The sequence below is a fragment of the Elgaria multicarinata genome, chromosome 10, assembly GCF_023053635.1.
Source record: "Elgaria multicarinata webbii isolate HBS135686 ecotype San Diego chromosome 10, rElgMul1.1.pri, whole genome shotgun sequence".
Classification (NCBI taxonomy): Eukaryota; Metazoa; Chordata; class Lepidosauria; order Squamata; family Anguidae; genus Elgaria; species Elgaria multicarinata.
Genome location: NC_086180.1, coordinates 64,257,776 through 64,273,476, shown reverse-complemented (window position 1 = coordinate 64,273,476; position 15,701 = coordinate 64,257,776). Strand labels below are relative to the sequence as shown.

Genomic DNA, 15,701 nt, shown 5'->3' with positions numbered 1-15,701 from the left:
CACTTCAGCCATTGTTGCTATGGAAAGATTGGCCATGTTTATTGGCCCCTAATGTACGGCAGCAGCTGCAAGACAAATATGGTGGCACGGATGGGGTGCAAGCCAAAAGTTTGACAGCCACAGAATCTAGTTAGTCATACTGAAGCTTTTCAGTGAGTTGTCATTTGTAGCTTTACAGATTCCAATAAAAAAGGAGTATGTTTTCCCCAAACCCCATTTCTTGTTATATAGAGTTGTGAGGTTAGCCTGTATTACTAGATTCTCAGATTATATGTATCCGTTCTGCAGTTTTGCCTCCCCTCTTACTTGCCTTCTGTTGCCCCTTCTTTACCCGGGATGTCTTTCATGTGATTTACATGGATATTCATGCAAGTAGCATCCACGGGGCACAGAGAAGGAAGCTTAACATGTCCATTGAAAAGGCAAACTGTTGAGTAAATACAGGTACCTGCATGAGCTTGTTGCTTGAAACGACAAGCTGCCATGCCTGCTCACAAAAAAATAATATGACTTGATTGTTTGGTGTTGATTTAATGCTCAACTAAATGGCCAGAGTTTCATAAGATGAAATAGTGATGTTAATTAGGGTTGCCAGATAAAACTGTTTTATCAGGGGTGGACAACTTTTGGCCTTCCAGATGTTTTGGCTATAGCTCTCTTGGTCTCTCACCATTAGCTATGCTGTTGAGAGAGATGTAGGCCAAAATGTCTGGAGAGCTACAAGTTGCACACCCTTGGTAAGAGCAAATAGGGATTGGATCTTCATATAAACTACTTTGGAGAAGTACAAGATCTGAGAAATATGTTCAGTATTGCATATATTTCCACTTACTATTTTTAAAAAGTGGCAGGTAGGCAGAGCAAGACAAAAAAAAGCCTATCTTGCTTGAATTAAGTTTGCTTTTTTCTGCACACATAGTTAAGTCTTTAGTAGTGGCTGAGAAGTCTGTTGCGAAAGATCAGAAAAATGCAGGAAAATATGAAGTGGAATGCATGTGATGTTTGAACTTGTCTGTGATATTACATTTGTAAACACTTTAGGGGACAACCCAGCCAAACATAAGCATATTTCAATAGGAAAGATTTAAGCACTTGTTTAACCCTTCAGTTCAAATTAATGACATACATATAACAGCTTCATTTTGGGCTGGATTCTGCTCTTACATGTTAAATCCTCCAGGAATGCTGCAATTCCTGATTAGTTTCTGATCCTGCAGTTTCTAAGATGCACCTTGAATGACTGTATTAAAGATGGTTAGTCTAGATATATCCTCACCAGGGAACTAAACCTGTGTAGAGTACATTTGCCATAAGTTGCTAGGGTCAAATGTACAGTCATTGTTTGCCTTGTGAGCATTCGTTATGGAACATAAACACTTTCTGATAACCATTTGCAGAGGCCAAAATGAGTTCCACATACCTCAGTCTATATTACACTGAACAGCATTCTTTAAAAGTCAATTGTTTCTACTTATTTTTCATTAATAACCAGCTTTATAAATTACCTTCAGCTTTATAACTCTCTTCTGATTGCATAAGGCCTAGTTGAGGGATTTATATATCCCCTCTGCAGATTCTGCAGCAAGGAAATGATAATTCTGAAATCATTTTTTAAAAGTTGGCAACACCTTTCATTTCAGGAGGGGGAAGGAAGAGCATTTTCACATACGTGTGAAGAAGTGAGCTCAAATAACCCCTTCCATTAAAATTAACAGACGCTGCAATCCTAGGCATGTTTACTCAGAAGTAAGGTCTACTGTGTGGAATGAGGCTTACTCTCAGTTAAACGCATTTAGGATTATAGCCAGAAGCTGTTATGGAACCTTTTCCCCCAGGGCTGGCCCTACAGGTAGGCAAAGTGAAATAGCTGCTTCAGGGGGGCAGTTCCTGCAAGGCGGGGGAGGGAGCAACAGTGAAGTCTGACAGAACTATGGGGCTTATGCAGCCTGCCCTGCACCCCATAAGTTACCTTGCTGCCCTCAGGTGTGGTGGTGGACGCTGTCCCATTGCCAGTGTTGAAGTATCACTCAAGTCGAATGGTAGAGGGTCCCATGCTGGCTTGGCATGGTGGGAGTTGTAGTTGCAAACATCTGGAGGGCCCCAATTTGAGGAAGGCTGGCCTAGAAGTATTGAAGTTGTTTATTTGGTAAGGTAACAAATGTCTTGCCCTTTTTACTGGTCAGTAGGTTCCATTGATTTCTTACTTTCAAGTAAGCGCACTTAGGAAGCAAGCTTTAAAAGGAAACGTTGTAATGTGCACGAAGTCTCCTGAGTTCTTGGATAGATAGGTTCATTAATTATTTTGTGTGTGACCTTTAATAGAGGTGTGAGAAAGTGGAAAGAGGATAATGGTCACCTGTTCAAAAAGATCTCATACATACAAGTTAAAAAAATACAGATGAATCAGTGTTAATGTAAGTGTAGGGGGGAACGTTCAGTAAGTCTTATACCAGCTGGAGTTGTGAAGCATCTCGGGGCATTGCCTGTGTTCATCCCTGTTTCACATTACAGTCCCTCATGCTGGGACATAGCTCTTCCCTGGAAGGAAACTCGAGTCTGAATGACAGAAGGACTTGAGCGTCGCTCAGTGAGTCATATTTACTGAAAACGGGAAGGCATGTGCAGCAATATGGACAGCCAGCAAAACTCTTTCAGGTAATCAGGGCTGGGGGTTTAAAAGCAAATAAACTCTAGATACTACCAGGCACTATCTACAGGGGCACAGCAGATGTGAGCCCTGCCCCACCTTTTAAACACTATTCACAAAGCAGTGTTGATGATCACACAAGCATATTGGCACTGGTAAGTTACCTAAGAGTTCAGTCCTATGCATATTTAGACAGATAGAATTCATACAACTCCCAGTATTCTGGGAATTATAGGGCTCTTTTCTGTTTAAACATGCATAGAGTTCCCTTAGTGTGTTTGAACACACTGCTTTACATCTTTTCAAGACAGTCTGTACTATTATTCCCATGCTGAAGATGGGAGACAGAACAAGAGACAGAGACAGATGAGAGCCTTAGGCCTCTTAGTGATTTCATAGCGGACATTGGCTGGGTTCACACATAACGCTAAGCCATGGGGTGTTTGTGTGGATTAACCCATCATGGGTGGCCGAAATATCACGAACCCATCATGGGTTCCACCAGAAAATAAACCATCGTGGCTTAGTGTGTTGTGTGAACCCAGCTGCTATTTGATCTGCATGTCACTCTCTTAGCCACTACATTACAAAAGAAGAACTGTGCTGGATCAGACCAAGGGTCTGTCTAATCCTACATACCGCTCCCAGAGGCCAGCTAGTTGCTTATGGGAATTCCACAATCAGGTCATGAGCTCAATAGCACCCTCCTGCTTGTGTTCCCCAGCGCGGCGCCCTGCTATTGGAGGTAATCCATAGTCAGCATGACTAGTAGCCGTTGAAAGCTTTTTCCTTCATGCATTTGTCTAATCCCCTTTTTAAGTCATCCACACTGGTGGCCACCATACATTTTGTAGTAACAAATTCCGTTGTTGAACTATGTGTGAAAAGCTTCCCTTTATCTGTCCTGAATCTCCTACCCATCCGTTTCATAGGAGTTCTGTTAGTATGAAAAAAGGGGGAGAAATGTTTTCCTGACCATTTTCTCGACGCATAATTTTGTATACCTCTATCATGTTCCCACTTACTTGCCTTTTATCGAAGATAAAATGCCCCAAATGATGTCACCTATCCTCATAGGGGGGTTGCTCTAATCCTGCAATTGTTTGGTTGCCCTTTTCTTAGCCACAACATCCCAACAGCTCTCTTGTGGATGCTTATGTTCCAAAGAGAGGGTTTGCCATTTCTATGAATTCTTGAGTCCAAGAAAGGAACCATAGCACTGTCAGCCAGGTCACCGTGCAGCTCTCCCGGGACAAAATGTACTGCTAAGTGTGCAGGGTAAAAAGAAACTTAACACATTCCATGCCATCAGTCAACAACTGTTCTGCAGTGCCGTGTGGCGAGTGAATGCTATTTTGCTTCTGGGGAAACCTCTGTGTGTCAGAACCTAGATTAGACATGACATCACTCCACTGCGGATTATCACAGATGACATTCTCCGCATTCCACATTGTGTGCAAGATCCTGGAATCAGCACTTGCCACAGTGCTTGTGGGGAAGTGCAGAGTATACTTAGCCCTTACCATAGCTGTATACACTTTGGCACTGCAGTTTCATTCTCTCTGAATAGAAGTGTCTTGTTGGGTTCAACCACTGACTGACACATAGCACACATATGCATATAGACTGAGCAACTGGATATTTTTTTAAAAAAATAAAGCTTTTTTTTATGAACTTAGCCTGTTCCTCCCACCTCATTCATGATGTCTCAGAGTACCTGAAGGATCACTCTAATGTGAGTCTGCTCATGCCAAGAGATCATCAAGAGGATTACGCAGGTCCCAATTCAGGGTTCATGAGTTGAGAGTAGAGGGCTTATAAGGGAACCATGGAATAGAATGGGAGTAAAGCATTAGTTCACAAGCAGGCCCATCTTTTCTTGAAGGTAGAAAATTCTTGTTGTCTGGAGTCTATAGGGCTGTCTTTATGGTGCAGGGTTGGTGCCACTCCGCCACCAAACCCCGTGCTCTTGCTGGTGCGCGGCGGTGGCAACTTCTCCTAATGAGGGAAGGCAGTGTATGCTTTCCAGTGACCAATAAGCTCTCTGGCCCTGGCCCTCCCTCGCCCGTGGTTTCCAGAGAGCAATAAGAGGTCACCTTCCACATGGGAACACCCCCGGAGTGGCTACAAGCGAGGACAGACCAGCAGAAGAGCTGGAAATGTTGGCGTAAGTCCCTGACTTTCAGCTGCGTGTCATCACCTCTTTGCCCCAGGGTGGCTTTGAATCTGTGGCTGTGTCATCTAACCGATGCAGCTCAGATTCAGAGTCACTCCAGTGCAAAGATGTCAAGACAGCGCCTACAGTGCAGACAAACATGCTGACAAAGCTGCCATTAAGTTGTGGGACAATGGACCAGTGTGAGAAGAAGCTATAGTGTTTGTTATTCCTCACTGCTAGCAGCTCCAGGAGTCTGCAACATTCCCACATACCTGATAAGGCCTAGAGTAAAACAGCTGCCTAAAACTATTGAAAGACTTTTTGCAGGTTTCTGCCTACCCAATATGTCTTTCACCAATCCAGAACCAAACGTCCAGTTGGCAACTAGAAAGAAGGAAAAATGCCAATCGGAATGCAGGAAAGTTTAGGGGAGGCAGTGAATAAAAAAAGCAACTGAACCCAATAAGAGGGACTTAATTCACTTCTTTCTTTTCTTTTTTTGCATCGCTTCTGTTTTTGCTAACAGATTTTTGTTAGTTTTCCGCCTTTGGTACAGTAGTTTGCATGTTTGCCTTCTTTTTGAGAAAACAGGGAATTTCTTGCTTTGACCATGTCCCTTTTTCAGTTTTTAAGGCTGCAGCTAGCTATAGTTTCTAAATTAGCTTTTGGGGGCTATTTAAGGTGTCTAGCTCCTGGGTAGCTTGATTCAGATCCCCCATTTTATTTTATCTGGACTTTGCTGGGTCTTACACTTTGGACTCCTAGTGGGTCTTACTCCTTTGGACTCCTTACACTTTGGACTCCGGGAGAGGTCTCCTCCAATCTACACTTGGGTCCACAGGAGCCAGTTTTATTACACAAAATGTGAAGTTCTACCATGTTTACTTCTCACTGTTTTGCTCCGGCATGCTTCTAATGATGTTGGACTCACATAGGTTAATGATGGCCAGTGTACGTACTCTGTAGTTTTTTTCCAAAAGCTGTACCCTATTCAATATAATATTGCCAATGCAGTGGTGTACACCAGTTTTGACCAACATAGCATAGTACTAAATTTTCTGAATTTCTCAGAGCAGGACAGAGGTGCAGTCTAAAGTCAGGGTCAAGAAAACAGAATACAAGGCTGTACAAGCTGGTAAAGACATTGAGCTTCATCCGCGAGCGCCGACAAGCGGCTCTCATAGTTTCTTCTGTTGTTGCCGCAACATCTCTTCCTGAAAACAGAAAATAATTAGCACCATAGAGTCAGGTAGGGGAGAACGCTAACTGGACTTTTACCGGTTCTTTTTGCTGTCCATCTTTCACCAGAAGGGACGCAAGACGTGCGAGAGGCAGATGATGTCATGTAAGCATTTCGTGAGTGCCCAATAACGAGCGTGCATTAAAACGCTTGTCGGATGAAGCTAATTGTTTCCAGCACTTGCTCGGCAGACACTGAAAGCTTTTAACACCAAAGTCTATTGAGCCCCTCCCAGAGCTCAGCAGCAGTACATTAGAGCTCTCTGGTCAGAGCCCCACTCATGGGGAGTCACTTTCTCCTGAGGCACCCTTCTTTGGAAATGAGCTCTCTTTTTCATGGGAGCCATACTGGCCTGTCACTTGAGGCAATGGTGCTCCTGAGGGCCAGAAGGTTGTTCAGCCTCTGGCTCTTCAGCACAGTCTCCTTCTAACAAGGTTGGATCCATCTCTCCTGAGGATCCAAGGCTCTGGTGACAATGACTGCTCTGGGAAGCCCTCAGTTTCTGGGCACTCTAGCTCTTCCTCTGAGGAGGATTCCTCCAGTGGGGGAATGACAGAAGGTTACAAGATGAAGATACTGTCATTTGGACACACACCTCCCAATAAAATGCATGGGAAAGCAACCTTTGGAATGATAACCTATTTATTGTAGGAAAAAAACAAAAAACCCAACTGGCATGTGAGCATACTACAGATCTACACCATCTATAATCCCCTTTCCAACTGTGGCTGTGCTGAAAGATACTTACATATCCCACTAGCTTCAGAACAGGAGCTGGGACTTTGCTTTCTCCATGATACCTCTCTATTTGCAGGGTGATGAATCTTGCTGCTTAGTATTTTAATTCCAACCTATTAAATTTAAATGTGTGATGCTCTACTGCAGCCTTCCCCAATGTGGTACCCAACAGATGTTTTGGACTACAAGCTCCCATTAGCTCAAATCAACATGGACATTGATCATGGGTGATGGGAGTGAAAGTCCAAAATATCTGGTGGGTACCATGTTGCTCTACTGTAAGGATGATGATCAAAGAGACTCTACCACATACTCCAAGCAAATTTTATTAGAAGTCTATTCAAGGAAAAAACCACACAGAGACCCTTTGCATGTAAGAATTCAAAGTCAATTACCTGAAAGCCAGGTATGAAAAACTTGTTCTATTAAAATCAGATACAGAGTAGAAACAGTGCTTTTTAAAATATCACAGGCAACAGACATTTAAGTCTTCCATCATAAATGGCATCAAAGATGAGTATTGATTTCACAGCAAAGCTGCATGCACATCTAGTTTATAATGGAAAGCCTCCGAAATATAAAGCTTTTGCCATGAAACTTGCAGTAATAAAGGTATGCTGCACAATGATGTTTCTTTATCTGTCTTGTTGACATTTCTCCATAATAAAGACATATGTACATTTCCCCCCAAGATTTGGCTGGTAAAACCATATTATAATTCATAAAACGTTTGCATCAAATGCTATTTTACAGAATTGCACTATCCGAATGTGCTTAAACACTGGAGGGCAGGGGCACGTAAAGAAAGCGAGATGTTTTATTCGTAGAAGGGGGTAGGTTGAAGATCAAATAAACAACTTGATTTTTCTTCTTCTTCTTCTTCAAAAAATCAACAATAAAATGGCTCTGTACAAAAAAAAGCAAACATATGTACAAAATGCTACAAGACTACAAATTTGTGAGATCTGTCTTTTACCACAAGAGAAATGCAGTAAAAAGTTTATGGGCTGGGTTTGTTTGTTTTTTGCCTTGTATAAGGTGCGAGCAAAACCAAACCTGGACTGCTTTGCATAAAGCCATAGACATGGTAAGTCCCGTGTTTTCCATCATACACTATTTATGCTTACTTTTGCATACAGAAAACAAATAATTGTGTATTTCATACTATCCCAACCATGAAAATCCACCCACATGTACCAGTTTTCATGTTTGTGCCTTTTTTGTTTCTTTGTTTTAATACTATATTGCTAGAAAGAAAATGAAGTTCAGGGCTGTTAATTTATGTGGATACATATGTAGCAAAGTAATAGCATTAAGTGATACTGTGGATGACCCCTTCCCAACCCATGTGACTATGCTGCAATAAAACTGTGTACTAACATTGCTTTTTGTTGACAAAACGTCATATGATAAACGAATGTTGAAAACTGGACTTTCAGATGCTCTGTTGCACTCCCAGCGTATTTTTGAATATAGCAGAGAATTGTTTCCTTGTTGGCTTGCTTCATAAGTGCTCAGGATTTCCCAGTATTGTCGCTTTCTGCATTTCCTTAATGTTAAGCAACAAAACATGTTTTCCTTGGATAAGCTTCAGATATTAAAAATGTGTACAAATACAGGACATAGGCTTCCGGTAATTACCCACATCATTGATGTCGGGAGTGAGAACTTGCACATTTTCCCTGTAGAGAGAAACGTATGCTGTAATTGCATGGGGAGCACCCCCTTCCCCCTGCAGAGAGATGCACGGATCTCTCTCCACTTAGGACACCAATCTATGTGAAGAGAGGAAGTGGAACCTGCTCATGTTTCCTGCAGATGCACATATTATTCACATCTGATGAGGAGACTTGCACATTTTCCTTATGGAAAGACCTCACTGCTTGGGGAGCATCTACCTCTTCTCACAAAGCGATGCATGCCTCTCTACTTCAGACGTGAAGGGAAGAATCCTATTCATGTTTAGAAAGGAAAAAGGCTTACTGTTCCCAGCATTTCCTAGCCGGTGCCAGGGGAACGCTGGGAGTAGTAGGTCTTTTTTCTGTCGAAACAAGCATAGTATGCTCTAATATGTGCAGATACGGGAAGTGCAAATTGTGCTTCCTGTATTTGCAGGTATCATTCATGTGAGAAGCTGCCCTCGTTTGGGGAAAAAGGAGATTTAACCTATTTGTGACTCCCATTGACTCAAGTCGTATGAAATGTTTGATGTCCAACTGGAAATCATACCTTATCAAGTGTTCTTGTAATAACAATTCCCCTTTTGAATGATTTCTTCTAGAAATTGTTTACAACCACTCTCAATATGTTGCAACATACAAGGGAACTATATATTTTATTAATTATTTTATATTGCAAACGGGTAAAAACAGGCAAACCTGTGACATAGCAAAAGCAACGTATGCCGCTGAGCTTAAAAAGAACGTGAAAACTTAAAACAAACAGTTTTAAAAGTAGTAAACCACAACCTGCTCTATATATGATGTGAAAGCAGATAATAAACATTTTTTCCCTTAAGGACAGTACTGCAAATTCACCCAAATAATATTGGTAACTCCTCAAAATGACACGATGTACCTTCCATGAAGCTTTTTCTTATTTGCGTGTTTCAAATTGGAAGGAGCAGGGAAATATTTAATGCATGAAAAATATGTACTAAATGTTGGACTAATTCCTCTTGTTTCATAAAAGCTCAGTGTTCCCATCATAGCCATTACGATAATACTGCTGGCTGGCGGATGAAGATGGGAATGGTGAAGATGAACTAGATGACTTCTACCTGGAATTGCAAAGCAGGAAAACAGAAGGCTGGTGGAGCATGTTTTCTAGCAGCTTTATATGCAGATGTGTTGCAGAGATGCAGCATAAATAAGTAGGGGGGAAAAACCCAAACAAATAACATTTCACAGCTTCTTGACATAGTTTCCAGGGAAAGTACCAAAGAATTTTGTTCTTCTGGAGGTTCCTGAAAGTAGAAGTAATAAGTGAAACATGGCAGCAGGAGTAACATGTTACTTTCTAAGACAGCCTTTACATTTCATTTTAGGGCACTTCATTAGCACATTCAATGCTACATCATTTGGAAAACGGAACTTGGATTGCAAAAGGAATTCTATATGGGAGTAAACCAGTAAAGCCATAGGCATGAAATATGGAGAACAGTGTTCTAATCAAAGCTATCATAGAAGTTTTCACTGAAGCAGTTCATGCCGCTGAAGAGACAAGCCTCTTTACATAAAAGTAAAATGTAGCTTGCCTCCTCAGCAGTTGAAATTTCAAAGAAACCTCTGGCAACATCCCTGGTTCTTCTCCATTTTTACATTATTTTTTAGGTGGGGTGGTGGAGGGACTTGGCTTGTAGCAGGGAACAACTGTTAATCAAATGATTGTATTAGGTCTGCTCTATGTAGGTTGGGCACAGATTATGTCAATCATTTCTTTATTAATATAACAAGTTATTCAACTATTTTTTCATCACTGCAAAAACGTTTGCTCTAATTCAGCAGCTCTTTGTGCAGGTATTTTATTTTGCACATTAAGCTCCCAAAGATGGTAGGGGATCCCTGTTCACATAAGTGCAATGGGCAGTGGGGTGTGTGTGCATGAGAGAGAGAGAGAAAGAGAAAGAGAGATGGTTCTTCCATCCACCAAAGCTAATGAGGAAGTCCAAAATGACTAAACGTTAAGCAGGTGGCAGTGTTAGACTGACATTGCTGGGGGGTGGGGAAGTGAGCTGAAATGCTGCCATCTTTGTACTGCATGGGGATTCTGAGTAGGCTGGGGGTGGGGTGGGGCTCTCATGTCAAGGAAGGCATTCACTAGTTAGAATTGGGAAAGTCAACTCAGGCTAGATCTACACTACTGCTTTATAGTGGTACAGAAGTGCGCTGATAACTGTTGGGGGCACAAGCCAAGTTCCCGACCTTAACAGGGAGCAATGAACTGTGGGGGCGAGCAGGTCTGCAGTGAAGTGAGAAGGGCTGGTAAAGAGCAGTGGCACAGCCCCAGCAGCAGCGTCTCCTTCCCAGGAGGGGACTGCTGAGCCAATCAGCGCAATGAGGGGGTGGGACCAAAGTGGGGCAGACCCAGCAGAGTGAGATCACTCCTTTGTCCTGCCTCCAGTTCAACTTGAGGCTTCCAAAGGCAAACCTCCTATGTGGCTCCAGGATTGCAGTTGTTGACTTCCCCACCCATCTGCTCCTGGCAATAAGATGTCTTGCAGTGGTAGAAGTAGTCGCCAGTTAATGGGGCTGGAAAGGAACTTTATCTGCACACCAATTGGCAAAGACTGCAGGATTTTTTGTTTGCCTTCCCCATTGTAAATAAGTTGATCTGGACTATGAGTAAATTATCTGTGGATGCTGCATTTGATAACATTTGTCACAACTTACATAGGCATGATAGGCACTGGGCTGGATCCATTGGTGAGGGAGAGTGGGATTGGGCTCCCCCACGGTGAGGATTTCTGTAAAGGATCTCAGGGATGTGGTGCCAAGACCAGACCAGCATGAGGGCTGTGAGCTGGCCTTGTTGGTGGTGGCGGCAAGGGGTTCACATTAGAGGCCTGCGGTGTGGTGTGACCCTGGCCCTTCCAACCACCACCAGTGTTCCTGGCATCCAGGCCAGAGGAATTGGTCAGCGGGGGGCTGGTCGATTACAGGATACACACCCTATGCCGCCGCCAAGTCTATTCAAGCGAGTCAATAAAAGTTGTGGCCAATTTATTATCCTACCTATGCCTCTGTGTGTATTTGTCCTTGTCCCTTCGCTAGCCGGCCCAATTAAGCACTGCCCACACAAGCCACATTCCATATTCTGCTTTCAGAGTGTTGTTTCCTGTGTTTTATTCCACATTCATAATGATTTGACATAAGGTGTAGATCTGGCGTCACACTGCCTGTGACCTACCCAAGCCTCATGCGGTGTGTACATCTTGCCAATCAGCTGCTCATGCTTAGGGCTCAGGGCCCAAAATGTCCTATATTGCTGGTAGTCATACTGTTGCATGATCAGGGACTCTGAGGAAAATGGCAATGGGAGACTGAACAGGCAAGCTTACTGAGTGTGTCCTGCCCACAAAAAAAGATGGAGTTCCCTGCCTGCATCAAAGCATCTGCAAAACTCTGGACCAGGATGTGTGTGTGTTGTGTATGGGGGGAAATTGTGTATGGGGGGATTCAAGGATGCCACGTTCAGTCTATAAGATTTTTGAGACAATCTCAGTGGGGTTAGTGTTGTTGTAGTGATCACATTAAGTCTGGTTTGCCATCCGTAAGGTATCAGACCATGCAGCTATGCAATCTCTGTGGTAGTACATATATCCTAAAACACAACTAAATTTAAAATTAACATACCCACAAACCATCCATCATCACATTTTTCCATCACATCAATGACATCTCCCTCTCTGAGCTCCAATTCATCTTCGTTCCTAGGAGTATAGTTATACAGAACCTGAAACCTTAAACAGGACAAACGGATGCATTTAAAGAAAAAAAAATTGAGGACTTTGCACTTTCACTAAGCTACAGAAGCTTGTTAAATACTCCTTTGAAGAGGAAAAACAAGCTACTAGTAAAGTTCATGAAAAATGCAAAGACAGATGCAAGGCCCATTTTCAGAGCAACCCACAAGCTAGTTAAGTGGAGTACTTGGGCTCGATCCAAACAAAGTAGACTGAAATGCCTTCAAACCAAATGATCTGGGTTGTGAATCGGTCTTGGCTATTTCAAGTTGGCTCTCTGGATAAATATGTAAAACTAAACTGTGTAATACATGATGGGTTGGAGCCAGATTTTGGTGTTTGCAAATGGACTGGTGGAAGTAGATTTCCCCACCTCTTCCTCCCCATGGTAGCCTCGCCAGCTCCCTGAAAATGCTACACAGGGGTTGGGAGAATCTGAATTGGGTGAGGCGTGTTGTAGGGAGGAAGGGGGATTCTCAAAAATCAGATGGAGGCACCTTCTATGACCAGAGCCCTTCTGTTCAGAAAAAGCAGATCCAAGACACAATCCCATAGTTTTAAATAAAATATTTTAGTTTTATATGTGTGAATTGTGTGGGAGAGTAGGAAGGAATTCATCTCTGAAATAAAAACTGAAATGTAAGTTACAGCATTAAAGATTATGGCTGAAGTCCTACCTCAGCTGCCTAAAAATTGTCCCGCTGAGTCAACCACAAACTCTATGCTGTGTTGTGGGGAGTACCCATAAAACGTCTTTGTGTATATATAAGAATGCAAGATGACAAATGCATTTGCAAACATACTGAAGGAGCTGAGACTGTATGTTCTCCTTGTAGAACATACATGTGTTGGTAAACACAGGCTTGCTGCTGGACAATGGGCCAAGTGATCCTCTTTACACTGATATATGCACTAAAAAAAATGCATGTACCAGATTGGTCACAGTTCCCAATCAACTTTAAACATGTCTGTTAATGCAAATATGATGTGTGGGCCCCTCAAATGTCAACATAACTATGAGAAAGAAGAGCTCAACAGCAGCTTCATGTGTAGAAAACAGTACAAAACACTAATTCTACATGAAATGCAGTAAAGGTTAATTTTGTTTAGCATGAAAGATTGATTCTGAAAGCTCGTTTCTGATGTTCTGATGGGTGTTGGGTGTAGTTCCAAGATAACCATGTATATAGAGCAATTGGAACTCACATTCAGTTTTAATACATTAAGGGCACAATCCTATGCATGTTTACACAGGAATAAGTCCTGCAATTCCCAGCATTCCCCAGCTGGCATGGCTGGTTGGGGGTTGCTGAGAGCTGTCTAAACATACATAGGATTGCGTCCTTAGACTCCAAGACACAATCTAGTTCAGGCAGAGTACAAAGATTTTGATCAATTTTATTCCCAATGAGCTAAAATGGACTTTGTTGACATCAATGGGAAGTAAAAGGCTTAAGTCCTAGAATTTTGCTAAAACCAGTTCCTCAAATGGGCGCATGGAGGATGTTAAATTGGTTTTCTAAGCAGGGACAGTATGGTAATTAACACACTGGGATGGATTCATGGGATCAGGAATTATATCAATTCATTTTTTTCATGCTTCTTATCTCAAATTGTACAGAGAATTGCTTCAGAAGCCTCCAAGGGATTGAATTCCTCCCTCCCACAGGAAGAAACATTGTTTCTGTGCTACCTTAGTAGTGGATTGCTGTACCTCTTGTAAGCTTAACTACAGACAAAGAACATGGATTAAGTTGAGATGCAGTCCTATTTCTTTAAAGTAAGCCTGGACAAGATTGATGCCTAAATTAGTTTACATGGTATCTGGGAATGGCCTGAGGACACACAATGCAGCCACTTTGTTGAAGCTAAGCAGGTTTGGATCTGGTCGGTGCCTGCATGGGAGACAGACTGTACTCTGCCTTGAGTTCCATGAAAGAAGAAAGGTGGAATATAAAATATACTAAATAATACAGAGAAATAATACAGAGAAATAACTATAGTAGAGAGATGGTGCAGTACAGTGCTAAGAAATTCAGCTATGAAACAAATCCCACCTCTACCATAAATTCATTACGGGGCTGTCCATACATCTTCACCGATTAATAGTCAATGTGGGGCTTTTCCACGAAGTTGCGCATTAGAAAAGTTAGGGTTAGGGTTAGGGACCTTTCCCTTTGAAGCGAGATCACTACAGCCCTTCTGCCATATGATCTTGCTCTGGCATTGAGCTGGGGATGTTCCGGTCCAGATAGTGACCGGTGATTGGTCGCTGGAAGCCGGGCAGAGGTCAGGGTGTGCGCCTGGCGAACCAAATGGCCGCCAGAAAGCCTGCGCTGCCTCCTGCAATTTAGATTACCTGCTGCCACCCCGCAGCACTGAAACCACGGGCTTTAGTGGCAAAGTGGCAGCAACTCTAGATGGCCTTAGATAACTTGTGCTCTTTCACCTTCAGGTTCCCCATCTGCAATATGTGGGATAATAATACTAAGAGTGCAATCCTGTGCATTCCTCTAAAGGTTACAACTAAGATAATGCACATGAATTGCTTTGAACATTGAAAATGCAATACAAATTATTATTATTATTATTATTATTATTATTATTATTATTATTATTATCTCTTGTCAAATCTTTCAGTTGCCTAAGTACTTGTGCACTGTGCTAGTGGTGCGCTTGGCGCATTCTCCTAAAAGTGGTTGCACAAGCGATTGGACAAGTGGTTACACAAGCAGAACTTGGTTGGATCCTCCCCTTGAGTCTAGTTTGGAACCTAGTTCCCACTAGCTCAATGGCATTTGCACTAATGGATGCTGCTCCTTGATATCACAGTTTCCTCCCAAAGCATAAAGGTTGTGTGACCAGAGGATCTGGTACTATTAAGTTGCAAATAGTGGCAAATAAATATGCTTTATTTGTTATAGCACCCAACATTGTTCAGGAAATATGTAAATTAAGAAGTCTTAAACTTGATTTAAATGAATAGTTTAAACTGGTTCTTTTTCTTGGGCTTTTAATACCAATCCACCCTGCCAAATCCGAACTTGCATTGTGATTTATAAATCGGTGCACCAACAAGAATAAAAGTTTCATTCAAGACATTACCTGTTGCAAGAGAAACTCCTGCCTTTTTCCTATTCTAAATACTATTCCATCAGGAATAGTCATGCTGGGTATTTTATGTGTAAATCTCAAAAGGTGAATTCACTTCCCATCATAATTAAAAACAGAAACCATAATTTTGGAGTTGAAAATTATGTTAACTGTGAAAAGCGAATTTGATTAGTTATTTGGAGCTTGCCTTTTAATGGATGGCAACATGGGTCATGGGTCCATGAATGAGTCAATGGTAAGAGGTGAGGCAGATAGTAGCCCATTTCAGTACATGTTTGAATCCAGTGCATTGCTGTGCACTGTGCAAGCACCCTTGATAAGTGGCTAACGCTCTCTTTCT

At 42.2% G+C, this 15,701-nt stretch overlaps 1 protein-coding gene across 5 annotated transcripts in view; it reads right to left on the bottom strand.

Annotated features, from left to right (window-relative positions):
• Nucleotides 1–7,471: 7,471 nt before the first annotated feature.
• Nucleotides 7,472–15,701, bottom strand: part of SORBS2 (sorbin and SH3 domain containing 2) — a 216,773-nt gene continuing 208,543 nt past the window's right edge. For 4 of the 5 annotated variants that reach the window (XM_063135627.1, XM_063135628.1, XM_063135630.1 and 1 more), the window contains 2 exons: nucleotides 12,138–12,244; nucleotides 7,472–9,748 (listed from right to left, as the gene is read on the bottom strand). In XM_063135627.1, coding sequence (XP_062991697.1) covers nucleotides 9,687–9,748; nucleotides 12,138–12,244 — 169 coding nt within the window. In that variant the 3' untranslated portion in view covers nucleotides 7,472–9,686. The remainder of the gene's footprint in view (nucleotides 9,749–12,137; nucleotides 12,245–15,701) is intronic. The other variant, XM_063135631.1, reaches the window with a different exon arrangement.